At 50.8% G+C, this 13577-nt stretch overlaps 1 protein-coding gene across 1 annotated transcript in view; it reads left to right on the top strand.

Moving 5' to 3' along the window:
* The first annotated feature begins 291 nt into the window (after positions 1 to 291).
* Positions 292 to 13577, top strand: part of ADAMTS8 (ADAM metallopeptidase with thrombospondin type 1 motif 8) — a 31509-nt gene continuing 18223 nt past the window's right edge. Inside the window, exon 1 of the mRNA XM_073320617.2 lies at positions 292 to 1930. Within this exon, the coding sequence (XP_073176718.2) occupies positions 1304 to 1930 (627 nt within the window). The 5' untranslated portion in view covers positions 292 to 1303. The remainder of the gene's footprint in view (positions 1931 to 13577) is intronic.

The raw sequence follows: 13577 nt of genomic DNA, 5'->3' as shown, positions 1-13577 counted from the left end.
ATGGGATAGTTTCAGGAATTCCCCCCATCACGCGCACACCACACACACACACACACAAAAAAAAAATGGGGAAGGAACAGTGTTGTTTGGGTCATTTTATTCTCATAGGCAAACACTAGGAATCTGCTTTACTGGCGAGTCCATAAAGCCTGGTGCTTTATTTTGGCTTTAGGAAAACAGCTTCGTTCAAACCCTCAGCATCCAGCTGCTTGGGGGAAGTTCTGTTCAGAGTCCGCACTCCCTGTGTGATCGCATTTGCTTCTGGACCACAGGGTGCATTTGCGCTGGTTGATATGGGGGGGATAGTGTGGACTGCAGAGGAAAAACTGGATGCAGAAGGTTTGCTTTCAGCCCTGGCGACAATGCTGTCTGAAAGGTAAGGGGCTGACTCTGCTCTCGGAGGGTCTCCCTGGAATCGGTGGGCGCCGCTTCAGTCCCCAGGGGTCGGACTCTGCCATGGCAATCAGGAGCAAGTCCTCTGGAATCAGTGGGGGTGAAACGGGTGTAAGCTGGGGAGAAGGAGGGTCTGCGTCTGGTCTCCGTGTAAATCAGGACTAACTCCCCTGAAATCCAGAGGCTTCTTGCTGTGAGAGCGGGCTCTTTGATCTCGGCAGAGGCTGGGCTGAAGGAGTTAATCCGGAGCGAGTAAACGGGTCGGGGGGAATGCTGGAGTTGACACTTAAACAGGAGAGGCGGGCCCTTCTGGCTCCTGATTGGCCTCCACTTCCATCCAAAACTTTTTTTTTTTCCCTTTTTCACTTCTCCTCCTCCTGCTTCTCCGGGTCCCAGGGGAGGGGGAAGTGGAATAGTGCGAGATCAAAAATAAACCTCTTATGTCAAAGCAGGGGGAAGAAAGTATAAATACCGAGGAGTCGGCAGCCCGCTTTGGGGCTGCAAAGGCTTTGGAGGGGCTGCTCCAGGCGAGCTCGGCCAGAAGCGCCTGGGGAAGACAGGAGGGAAGCAAACTCTTAGAGAGAGTGAGAAGCCCCTTCCCCAAGCCCCCCTCCGCCTCAGCACCTTGCCCAAGCAGCCAGCTGCCTGGCTGCTGCTGGGTGTTTGGCTTGCAAAGGTGCAGGGAGCCCCCAGCCCGGGCTCCGGAGGGAAGCGGAGTTTTCTCCATCTCTCCCGCTTGCTGGTAATTAAACCAGCCGGCGTGAACCTCTCCCTCTTCTGTTGCATCTGGCTTCACGCCCCAGCGCCGGTCCCACGCCGGCTTGCGGAGCTCGCCCTGCCCTGCCCTGCCCTGCCCTGCCCTGCCGGGGGGCGGCACTTGGGTCTCCCGTCGCACTTGTCCGGTCCCACCATGCCCCTTTCCCGTCGGGAGCCGCCCGTGCCTGGCAGGCGGGCACCTGCCTGCCCCCTCCTGCTGCTGCTGCTGGGGGCTGCCCGGGCGCTGCCCAGCCCGCCCGGGGACTCCCAGGAGGTGGTGCCCGTGCGGATCCCAGACCCGCGGGGCGGAGAGCGGGTCTCCTTCTGCCTCTCCGCCTTCCGCCGGGACTTCGTGCTGCAGCTGGCGCCCGATGCCCGCTTCCTCGCCCCCGGGCTGACGATCCAGCGCCTGGGCCGGCGGGGCCCGCGGGCCGAGGGCGGCGAGGCCGGGCTGCGGCGATGCTTCTACTCCGGGACCGTCAACTCGCAGCCCGGCTCGCTGGCGGCCGTGAGCCTGTGCCGGGGCATCCGCGGCTCCTTCCTGGTGGACGGGGACGAATACCTCGTCCAGCCCGCGGCCCGCGGGGGCGCCGAGCCGCTGCGGCAGCCGCACCGGCTCCAGCGGAGGGGCCGGGGGGGGCCCGCGCCGCCCGCGCCCGGGAGCGAGCTGCCCCTGGGGGCCGGCCGCCGCGCCAAGCGCTTCGTGTCCGCGGCCCGCTTCGTGGAGACGCTGCTGGTGGCTGACGCGTCCATGGTCCGGTTCTACGGGGAAGAGCTGAAGGTAAGACGGTGCTTCCCCCCCCCCCGCCCCCCGAGCCCCCTCCAGCACCTGGCAGGTCCCTCTCCACCCTCCACGCGTGTGGAATGAGAGGGGGCAGCATCCAGCCCCTTGCGATGAGCATCTCTGGTTCCTGGGGTGGGGGGGGGACCTTCCCAATCAGAGATCCGGGGCTGAGCCCCACTAGGGAGCAGCCACGCTCACAGGGCGAGGAGCTGCCTCCCCAGGAACCCGACCTATTGGCTCCCCCTGGAGGGAGCGGAGCTTCCGAGGAGACCTGCTGTCTCAGCCCAGAAACCAAGCCCCAGGGTTAGCGCTGCGCCCAAGGGCTAGAGGCTTCTCGGTCCTGTCTCCACACTTGCATCCACCCAGAAGAAATGCCCTGCGCTCAGGGGTGAGCCTGCGGGGTTCCGGTTTGGGAGCTGCTGGTGATTGTCCACGAGCTTGCTTTGCAAAGGCTCTGCGGCTTGTCCCTCTCTGGGTACCCTGAATGGGTGGCAGGGCGGGAGGGAGAGACCTGAATTCACCCTCTGGTGACCGCAGGCGTTTCTAAACATGGCCAGTGCCCTGGCTCCCAGGGCGGTTGTGACGCTTACTTGTATGGAAACATCCTATGATCAGACAAGTAATGGGTTGCTATAGAAATCGGTCTAAAAACCCCAGCACCTTTCTATAGGGTCTTGGCCCCACCTGGCTGAATTTTGTAGCAGGGATATATTTCTATGAGAGACTATAACATGGTCCCTCTTCCCCCCTCCAAACAAGTGTATTGTCTTCCATTAAATTCCCTGTGCTTTTGACATAAGGCTAGTTAACTAATGTTCCCAAAGTGCTTTCCGATCCTAAGTGTCACTGAAGTGTGAGTTTATAACATAGATATAAAATGAAAGAGATGATTCTTGAAGGTGACCATAAGAACGGCGAGACTGGGTCAGACCAATGGTCCATCTAGCCCAGTGTCCTGTCTTCCGACAGTGGCCAGTGCCAGGTGCCCCAGAGGGAATGAACAGAACAGGGAATCATCAAGTGATCCATCCCCTGTTGCCCATTCCCAGCCCCGGTTATGCCTGGGCATCTACAGCATCTGTAAGGTGGGCTTTCAAACCTGTAATGAGCATGATCACTTGCATGATCACATGATCCCTCACTGAGGTCCAGCTACATCCCAAGTGTGACACATTTTAAAACTCAGCTATTGTTAAGCAATGTTTATGCGTTCACACACACACAAATGACCATACGATGATCTGGGGTGTTTTAACCAGGGTAATAGTATTTTCCCTATCTGAGTCATTCAAAGATAGCTGCATGGGTTTTGATGAAGCTTTCAGAAAGTGTCTTGCACTCTTGAGCTGACAAATGGTGCCGTTTCAGCCTGAAAGGAAAACTCTGGAGACTGTTCTGAGCCGCTGAGTAGATGGATTTGCCCTCTGCCTTCACTGTATGTACACAACACATATACTAGCTAAGGCTAGTGCCTTTCATGTTGCTACAGAGCTAGCCAGGGAAGTAGGAAACGCGGTTGTAGCAGGAGGTGAAGGAAGTGTTTCTGGCCAACGGAGTGAATCATAGAATCATAGAATATCAGGGTTGGAAGGGACCTCAGTGATCCGTGTCTGGGCCTGCATCTCACCAAGGAGAAAGTGCTACTTTTTCACCTGGGTCTGAGGACAGGGTTTGGAGGGGAGGATGAGGGGAGAGGGGCAGAACTGTCCCTTGGATATATCGGGAAAGTGCTCTGCTGCAAAGGGGATTAACTGAATTGCCTCTTGCAGCTTTAGCACAGGGAGTAATGCAAGCCGCAGCTGAACAATGCACCAGCCTGCTTGGGGTTAGCCACCCGCTATCAGTTAGCACAGACCCTCCCTGCACACGAACACACTCATGCCACAAGGCAAACAGACTCTTCCCCATGCTCCTGCCCTGGAAAACATTCTCTCTTCTATGGTAAAAGAGGTGTCCTTGGCCCGGTACAAGTCCAGGTCTCACGTGTCCATAGCATGATACCGATGGCACTGGTTGTCCTCTGTGTTCAGTCTGAATGGAGAGGCAAAGGACTGGGTGGGCTGGGGAGGCGGATCTCCCTTCTCACCCTCCAGCTCAGGACTGATGCTCTCTGGCAAGGTGCATACCTGCCAAGCCTGCTCTATGGACAGAGTGTCTGTCTCCAGGGCTGTCAGTCTGGGCCCCTGTCACCAGCACTGTCACTTGTAAAGCCCTTGGCCTATAGTCTCTGCCCAAACCCAACTTCTATCCACCTTCTCAGCCATCAGATGCACCAGAAGCAGTCGTACAAGTGTAAGCATGAAATCCACCGGCTCTTGTGTGGGGGCATAGGGCACATTTCGACAGCAGAACACAATCTACCCCAGGAAATCCCTGTATAACTTCTATTAGTGTAATAATAACAGCAGTCCCTAGGTCTTATAGTGCTTTTTATCTGCAGATCTCAAAGATATTTTTTGCCAGGGAGGTCAGTATCACTCTCCCCTTTTTTACAGATGGGGAAACTGAGGCACACAGAGGGACATGACTTGCCCAAGTGTAGGGGGAAAGGAGACCATGCCTCAAAGGCAAATATACCCCAGCCGTCACTGGCACCAAGTGGAATCCACACCTCTCCGTGTATTACCCTGCCACCTGCTTGTGCAGGTATTTGCCGTTGTTTGGGTGGCGTGTATTCTGTAGCAGAGGGTGGATCTGGCACTGAAGGCCAGACCGATTCTAGGTTTGTCATCGCGTGGTTTGAGTGACCCACTCGTGCTTCTAGGTACTAAAGTGACAGACGGTGCAAGAGACTGACACCAGTGTCTTAAACAGTAAAGTCTGTAGGATAGCAGCAGTTGATACTAAATGGTGAATGGTCCCTAAGCAGCCTCTGTGTGTGTACGTGTGTGTACAGTGTGTGTGTGTGTGTGTGTGTACATACGTACTGGGGAGCACGTGCAAGTGGAGGATGTGCAAGAGACGAGACAAGGCCTGACTCTGCAGTAGTTCTAGGTACTGAGCTCAGATTAAAGCAATGGGATATGGGGGTGGGTAAATTTTAACCAGATGAAACCCATGTGCTGCATTTTGCCTGAAGTAAGCAAGCAGCCAGCAGGATTAAGGTGGGGTCTGACCCTTTCCCAAAGGCTCCCCCTCATGTTCTCCCCAGTGGGGCACATTCTCATTCCTGCTCTCTTCAGTTGAGATCTGATCACAGGTGCTGGAGGGAGGGCCTGCTGCACCCCCTGGCTGGAAGTGCTTTCCATCATATCCAGGGTTTACAGTTTGGTTCAATGGCTCTCAGCACCCCCACTATACAAATTGTTCCAGCACGTGTGGGCCTGATCCTGAGATGTGCTGAGCATTCCAACTCCCACTGACTTCAATGGGACTTGTGGGTGCTCAGCAACACTCCGGTTTTGGCCCTTGTTTCTTGTTGTTTATATAATACTCGTAGGATGCTCAGTGCTTTGAGAAACACAAAGTCCCTGCCCCAAAGAGCTTACACTCAAAATAGCAGTAGATCAAGTCCTATTAGATGCAACATTGTGACTCAAATCCTAAGGTCCTAACTGGTTTCCTCAGTTCTTCACCAGACAAAGTCAGTGAGAGTTTGGAATGCGAGAACCTGATGTTTTGGGCCCATATCAAAAAACTTGGTCTTGGAGAAGAATGTCACCCCACCATTGCATTTCTGGTCCCAGCCCTTAGAGGGACCATCAGTGCAGACCATAGTGGTAATAATGAGGTTTTGCATCTTCCATGTCCTATTTGTGCTTTCAAATGGGCACCAAGTGGCTTGAAAACAGCGGTAGGGTTTTCAGGATTTGTCCTCAGCTGGTTATTGAAGCTGCTCATAGCTGTCTACGGACACACTGATGAAATCAACAGATCTCTGACCGAATAACTGATCTTGCTGGGTTTATGTGATCGAGCTCTCACTAGGCAGCTCTCAATGGCACCCCGGCCACTGAGCTGCACTTAGAACCGATGGGATGCTGACATGCCAAGGATGTAGCTATGGGACAAATCCAGAAGCCAGTTACTGTGGTTTAAAGGAACGTGATGCCACCTGAGGACCATGTAAACAGGCTGCTTATCAGCCAAGAGATCCCAGGACAGTGTGTAGAAGGGTGGAGGGGCCCTCTCCCGATCCACTCTTGGAAGTTACCAAGCTGTGTAGAGGGAAGGGAGCATAAACTTTAGGGCTTCTCAGGGGGAAAATGGAGTAACTCCATTTTCTGCAACTGAGGTTGGATTCTGGCTCATCATCTTTCACAAAAGCAAGATTGAACTGATTTCAGGGGAGTTCTTCAGGATTTAGAGGCGTAACTCAGAGGAGCATCTTGGGTAGGGAATATCCTAGTAATCCGCATTCGGTTCCCCATCCTGCCCCACCCTCTTCCCCTTCCTACTGATTTCTCTGCTTAATCCCAAAAGGTGCAGGGGAGGGAAATATCATTTTCAAGGTGTTTATTTTGGGCAGGTGGGGAGGGTCAATTTTTTTTTCCTGGCTGAAAAAAAAGATTAAAAAAACCTGACATTTGAAAAAAAAAATGCCAATCCGTTCTAGTGCTGAGTTTACACACATCAGGGCAGTTATTCAAAATGGCCCAACTCACCTGGTCTATTTCGGCTTCTTGCGTGATCAGCGACAAGAGTTCTGAGCTTCAGCTGGCAATCCAAGAGGCGGATCAGAATCCAGCTCACACTCCCTTAGCTGAACTGGCCCTGCTGAGCTGGTGGGAATGCACACTTGTTTGCATCAGTGGGAGCAGCACATCTGACTGGAAGATGCACAGCGAGCAAAACTTGTTGAGACAGAAGGGACCATATTTACATAGTTACTTTTCTTCCCGTAACAACACTTTCATGACCAAATATTTATTAAAGGTCAAAAGCATTGTTTATAGTAAGAAGCTATTTTCTTACATAAGCTGAAACAGATCAGGCGTGGGATATACATAAGAGGAAATGGGGGAGTCAGAGCAGTGTAAGTTATAATCAATTTTATGCTGCTATTAAGGAAGTTCTATCAATGATTTGCTTTTATTCATTCCATTCCATTTGCTCCATTCTTCCTCAAGTAGCTCAGCAGTTAGCCTAACTCAGACAGCAAGGGTCTGATTCTGCTCCCTCTTCACACTGGTGTAAATCAGGAATAACTGTGCTGACATCAGTCGGGGAGGTGACAGCAGAACCGGGCCCTAAGGCTTTCTGTTTCTCATCACTTCTCTGAATCAGATTATTCCAGTGGGCATTTGTTGTTGCACCTATGGGCATGTTCCTGAGAGGTGCTGAGCACTCTCCACTCAGCAGGCCTTGGGAGCGCTCAGACCTTCGCAAGAGGGTGTTAGTGATGAACGGTGCCTAGATTCTACAGTGATAAATGTAAATACCCGCGCTATGCACACAATGCTCTGCACGTCTCCTCCAGAGACCCCACAGCGCTTTACAAAAGTGGGTGAACATCATTAGCACCATAGGGCTTTTTTTTTAACAGTTGAGGAAACTGAGGCATGGAAAGGACTCGGGCCTAATTATTTCAGAGATGCTGAGCACCCACAATTGCCGATGACTTCTATGGGGCCTGGGGGTATGGAGTTAGGCACCCAAAGCAAGGGGTGTGTTTGAAAATGGGGTCTCTTTGACTTGCTTAAGGCAGCACAGCCAGTCAGTGCCAGAGTCAGGGCTCAGATGCAAATCTCCTGAGCAACGTGCTCAGTTCACTTGAGAGTGACCTCAGCCCACCAGGTAGGAGTAAGGGCTTTGGCTGTGGGCACAGTGTTGCCAACCCCAAGCATTCCACAATCATGAGTTTGATCTTAAAAATCATGAAATTTCAAACAATAATAAATGTTGGGTCCTTTTTCTTTGCCATCTGGTCTCTGAGCCTTCAGGGTGCACTGGGGTCATGTCTTCAAGCTTTTCTCTCTAACCACAAGGGCTAGACTCTTCCTTTGTTCTTGTCAAAGAAAACTGGGACTCTCTGGGTATCCCCTGAGTCCAGCAGCTGGGGCTTGAAGAAAAAGCACCAAATATCATAAGACTCGTGATAAAATCAGCAGCTCTGAGTAAGTCATAAGATCTACCGTTGACTGTAGTGTTTCTTCCATACAGTTGGGGTCTGCGCTCGAGCTCTGTTGGGCCTGTTACAATCTGGGTCCTTTGAGAACAGCCAGTAGCTAAACTGCTGGACCGAGTTTGTGGAGCAAGGCTGTATTGCATCAGGTTACAGTCAAAGTCCCATCTATTGCAGACAAGCAGGGCACAGCCTCCTACATAGGCAAACTGTCCCGCAAAGTGACCTTGCAGGTGAGCTAAACCCAACCAGATCTTGCTGGTAGAGTTGCTTCTAGCAGTTCTCGTCTACCAAGTGGCTATTCCAGCTCAGATGAATTTTCTGTGTCCCATAAAGTCCCAGGGTGAAATTTCCGAAGTCTCCTAGGGGAATGAGATGCACAGTTCCTGCTGATTCCAATGGGAACTAGATGTCTGAACCCCAGGTGGATTTGAAAATGTCACCCTGGGCTTCCATCTGATGCAGGTGGACAGTCGCAGCTCTCCGAGGAGGAAACGGATATTTGCTTTGCTGCCTTTCTGCCACTCTGTGCTCTCTGGCCGGGACAGCAGATGGCTCCAGATGTGATTGAGATGGAGCTAAGATCGCCTTGTTCCGGCTCTCTCTCCTAGGCTTATGCCAGGATTTTTCACAGTTTGCACAATAGAGTTCAATTAATCCCTTGACAAAGGGAGCCAGCCCTCCTTATCTGATTTCTGGAGAAAGTGGGCATTCTGCAATCCATGGGGGCCATCTCTGAAGATTCAATTAACACGGGCTGTTTCCGGCTGCTTTTCACTGCAGCCCTGGAGGAAGGCGAAGAGCAAGAGAAGTGGGTGGCTGAGCACATCAATGCATTGGCCTTTGTGCTCCAGGGCTCCTGGCTGGAGTTTATCTTGCACATGGAAGTGGGATAACTTTGGCAGCCTGAACTCTGGGTTCAAGAAGTCCAGGACAAGGTTGAGCAAAGAGCTTAAGAGGCATAATCCAGAGGGGGCCAATACATTTTCCCCCCCTCAATTTCTGCCCACTGGATGTGGGAATCTTCTCCACTTCCTTTCCTGAACTGCAGCATAATGTTAAACAGCTGCCACAGCTGACCCCAGAGGTGGCTGCTGGCAAAATGACTGTTGATTATAAAGCACTTTGGTATGAAAGGCACAGTGTAAGAGATCATTGTTATTACTCTGCGTCTCATGCCTAAGGATCTGTGCATAACTCCCACATGCTGAGAAAACAACCTACCCTGGAATAATTACAGGGATGGCAAAAGGCTAAACAAACGTGGCCGTGCGCCTGTCCAAAGCTCCATCAGAAAACAGACATTGCGTCATCTCTCCGATCTGGTGTGTCTAGCAGGTTAGAAGATGGGACGAGACATCAGGATTCCTGGGTTCTACTTCTGGGATGGAGTGCGTTCTTGTAGTGAGAGCAAGGAACTTTGGAGTCAGTAAGACTGAGTTCTATTCCTAGCTCTGTCGCTATCAAGCTGTGTCCCCTTGGCCAAGTCACTTTAACCCTCCTGTGCCTCTGTTTGCCCACCTGTAAAATGGGATAATGATATTTTTCTGACCTTGCAGCGATGGGCGGTGGGTCAGCTGATCAGGAAAGGGCCGTGGTGACTGAAATGCTGTCATCTCAAAGGAGAAGGAAAGCAGGTTGGATTCCAGGCCCAGCTGTACTGACGATGAGCCACCTCCCCTAGGGCACTAGGTCAGGTTACGGGTGGGGGGTGTATGAAGAGCACATTCTGAGCAGAGGATAAGAACATCGGAGATCCCCAACTCCTTAAGCATGGAACATTCAGCGAGGAGGGAAGGAAAGGAGAGTGGGAGGAAGAGAGAGAGAGTAGGAAAGGAGGGAGGAGAGACACAGCTGCTGAAGAGGGGGGGAAAGAAAGGACTAGAAACAGATGAAGGAAAGGAAAAGATGGGGCAGAGGAGGAAAGGGAAAGGGGAAAGCATGTGAAGGAACAAACAAAAGAGGGAGGAGAGGAGCTGGAGAGAAAGAGGGCCGAGAGGAATATGAGCAGGGCAGCAAACAGGAGGACTGGCCAGGGTTCACTTTGCCTCCTGCCCCCGTACTGCCCACAACTTACTTTGGCTGCAGCCTGGCTTTGTGCTAGGAAATTTCTGGCTCGGCCATCAAACTGCCGAAGGAGGTATTGCATGAGAGGCAGGAGCCAAGGCCCTGGCAGGAGCCCCAAGAGCTCCCAGCGACTTTGGTAAACATTGAGGAGGCTGCCCCACTCCCCACCCACCAGGGATTCCAGCTGGGGCTGGAACGTCCTCCTGGTTCCCACTAGCCCTTATCATAATGGAACAGGAGCTGATGCTGAGCCATCTCCCGAGGAGCTCCACTCCAGTCCCCCGGCTCAACGCTGCATATGCACCAACCGATTAATGCACTGACAGCCCAGCAGGGAGTGAGTTTTGCTTTGCAGCAGTAGGGACAAATGCTTGGGGAACTGGCTGCATAGTATCAAATCATTGCTTACTGTGGGGGGTGGCTTTTAAAGGTCCTTTTCAGAGCTCATCAGTCTTAAAAAACGACCACCTGTTTTCTTCCCGGGGCCTGTCTGCGTACAGAATGCCCTGCACTTATTTCCCCTCCAATAAATGCTGTCTTCTAAGGAGAAAAATCACAGCCAGTTAGGATGTTTGGCTTCAAAAGCGACCCTCCAATAGCAAATGGCAGTGCGGGCCCTACAATAACACATCAAATTGTGGTGGGGGGGTTCTACAAAAATAACCCGACAGTAAAAAATCATGTTGAATGGATGCGTGTCCTACTGAAACAACTCTACAGCAACAGGGGTGTGTGTGTGTGTGTGTGTGTGTGTGGTTTCATTCAGTTTTTTATCCTTCCCACCCAGACGATATTCAGAGGACAGTGCAGATTCAGATAAATAAGTGTGCAGAGAGGCGTTTCGCAAGACTCTTTAGTCACATGGAATCCTTAGATGTGATCAAATTAAACGTCACCACTTACGCTCTTATCTCTCATCTTATCTCCTTCGCCCTGTGTTGTGCTGTACACTAGTAGCAGTCTCATGATCTGTCATGGTTCGTGCTTTTCATGTCAGTCAGCTGCAGAGCTGCTGGCGTGACCGATGGGGCACGTGGGTTCCTTGCTGGGAAGGCAGTTTGTTTGCTTTGTAACTCAGCTGAGCAGAAGCTGTTAATACTACCTGAGCATAATACTACCTAATAATAATTAATATCTACGCTTCTGCAGTACGTCAGCTATAGATCTTCAAGCGCCTCATTAGGGATATTAAGAAACATCATTCCCAGAGGGAAACTGAGGCACCACTTAAGTTCCTAAGTCTGGTGTGTCTGCTACTGAGGGTCATTGAGTGGCATTTTCTGATGCGTTCCCCCGTCTGTTTCTCCTTCTGGGGGAATTGGATGGAATTTGGTTTTCTCGCAATAGCAATGAGCGGAGAATCACAACTCCACAACCACTACTAGGGAGGTGGAAAGTTTCCGTGGGCTTCATTAAACAGTGGAAACTTACCACTTTATTCCAGTATGGGCCAAATCCTGCTGCATCTGCCCAGGCAGCTGTACCAATGCACTGGGTGAAAAGGAAGGATTCCTCTCCCTTTCCCCTGAGAATTTGATAATGATCCAGATTCGTCTCCCCAGATTGGAACCTGCCCCTCCAGTTTTAATTCTCGGTCAGATCCAGGACTGGAAAAGGACCAATTGTCTCGCATTAGTTAAAGATGTGAGTGAAATCTCGAGAGCAGTTTTTTTGAGCAAGATGGCGGAAATCTCACAAGAATGCTCCTGATCCCACAACTCCGTTCAAGGTGGCAAAAATGGCTCACAAGATTTTTAATTTCATCAGATCTGATCTCCTCAGCCTTGATTCCACCCTTTTCCTAAATCTAACCCTGCTTCCTCAGCAGCAGGGACACCACGAAGGCAAATCCATGGAGATCCAACGACAGAGAGAGGCTAAATCTCACCCTGGATGTTCTTCATTAATACAGAGGCCCCTAGGGCTAGGGGTGGCAGAAAGGAAGGTGGAAAAGCAGGATCAAACAACTTTAAATGTTGTCTTTGGCTGAGAAAACACAATGATCGGCCTCTGCAGAACCCCTCAGATTCCAACGTGTTTCTGAACTGGCTCTGCTGGTCAAATGTACATTCTGCAGGTGACTTGCTTCTCTCCCAAGAGCAGCCAGGTTCCTATCATGGGCCAGCTGAACCAGAATGCGCTGCCCAGGCCGAGCGCTGGTATAAATAGACACCAGATGGTGGAACAAGTGAATTTGACCTTTTAATCTACACTAAATAGCTGTTTGTTCAGTTCACTTTCCATCTTTGCCTTCCAGTTCTTTTCTATGTTTGCAGATACAGGCAGGAAATAAGAATTTAACCCAAGCCCCACTGTGCCATCTGCCAAACCAGCTTACCCCACCACAGCGTGCTCCTGTATCCTGCATCTTTGGACCAGAAAAGATCTCATAGCACTCTTTGCAAGAATTGAGCTGTAAACCCAGGTGTCTGGGCCATTTCAATATAGGTAATTATTTTCAGACCCTTCAAAATTCTCATTCTGGTTCCAGTCTCCCTTGTTACCTCATCCCCCACCCCCCCAAACATTGCTATATTCTACTAAGCAGTGACCATATTCCACCCCAGAGACAGCTGCATTTCAGTGGTGGGTGATGTGAACCCCTGGATGGTTTGCATATGCGTTCAAGTGCTTCGGGGAGCCTTCTGCTTTAAATTAGAGGCTATTATGCCAATTTCAACCCTAGTCTTGTGAAATATGGAGTCCTCTTCAGATGCATTATTCCACAGCTTTGTGGCCTCTTTATCAGGGTGCCCATTTTGACTTTACCTTGAGGCAGAGACAAAGAATTCCCACATTTCCCCTGGAACAGTAACAGTGGACATTGCACAGTCTTGTGTATGTTTCTTGCCTCAAGAGTGAATTCTTTGCTGCATCTGCTCTATGCTTTGTAGCTGTATGTCACATAATGGAATTCTGGCCAGTCTGAATAAACAGGTCGAGCGAGTGTGCCCCTCACTCCTTCTGGTGCCTGCTATAACACAATGGACTGAATTTGACTAAAGTGCCTATTGCTAAAATTAGACATCTGTTCGCATGGCTATTCTGTGATAGGATAACATGTTGCAGAATGATTTAAGATAACTAGGAATGTCCTGCTTATATGGCACTGGTTCAAGGCGGCCCCAGTGCACCAATTAATCTTTCAGATGAGACATAAATCCAAGCTCCTGACCACATTTTGCAAATTAGGAGTGGCACTTTTCATAGGAACAGGGATACGCTGACTGCAGTGTGTCAGTCACACTTCCGTTTATTTAATTATGTTGCACCTCCTGACTCTTGCCGCTCCCTGCAGTTTCAGTTGATTGTGGTATTCTTCACTTCATACCCTTAGGTACTGTTCAATGTTGCTGTTAAACAGCTCTCTCATTCCACCCCAGAAGTGGCTGCATTATCAGCAATGACTGATCTCTACACACAGTCTGTGAAGTGCCTGGGGATCCTTGGGGATGAAAGTCATTTTGTACGTTATTTATGTATGAACGTTGCAAAGTACATCAGAGGCTCCGT

Source organism: Lepidochelys kempii, chromosome 22, assembly GCF_965140285.1.
Source record: "Lepidochelys kempii isolate rLepKem1 chromosome 22, rLepKem1.hap1, whole genome shotgun sequence".
Taxonomy (NCBI): domain Eukaryota; kingdom Metazoa; phylum Chordata; order Testudines; family Cheloniidae; genus Lepidochelys; species Lepidochelys kempii.
The sequence above is the reverse complement of the archived record's forward strand: the minus strand, read 5'-3'. Positions and strand labels throughout refer to the sequence as shown.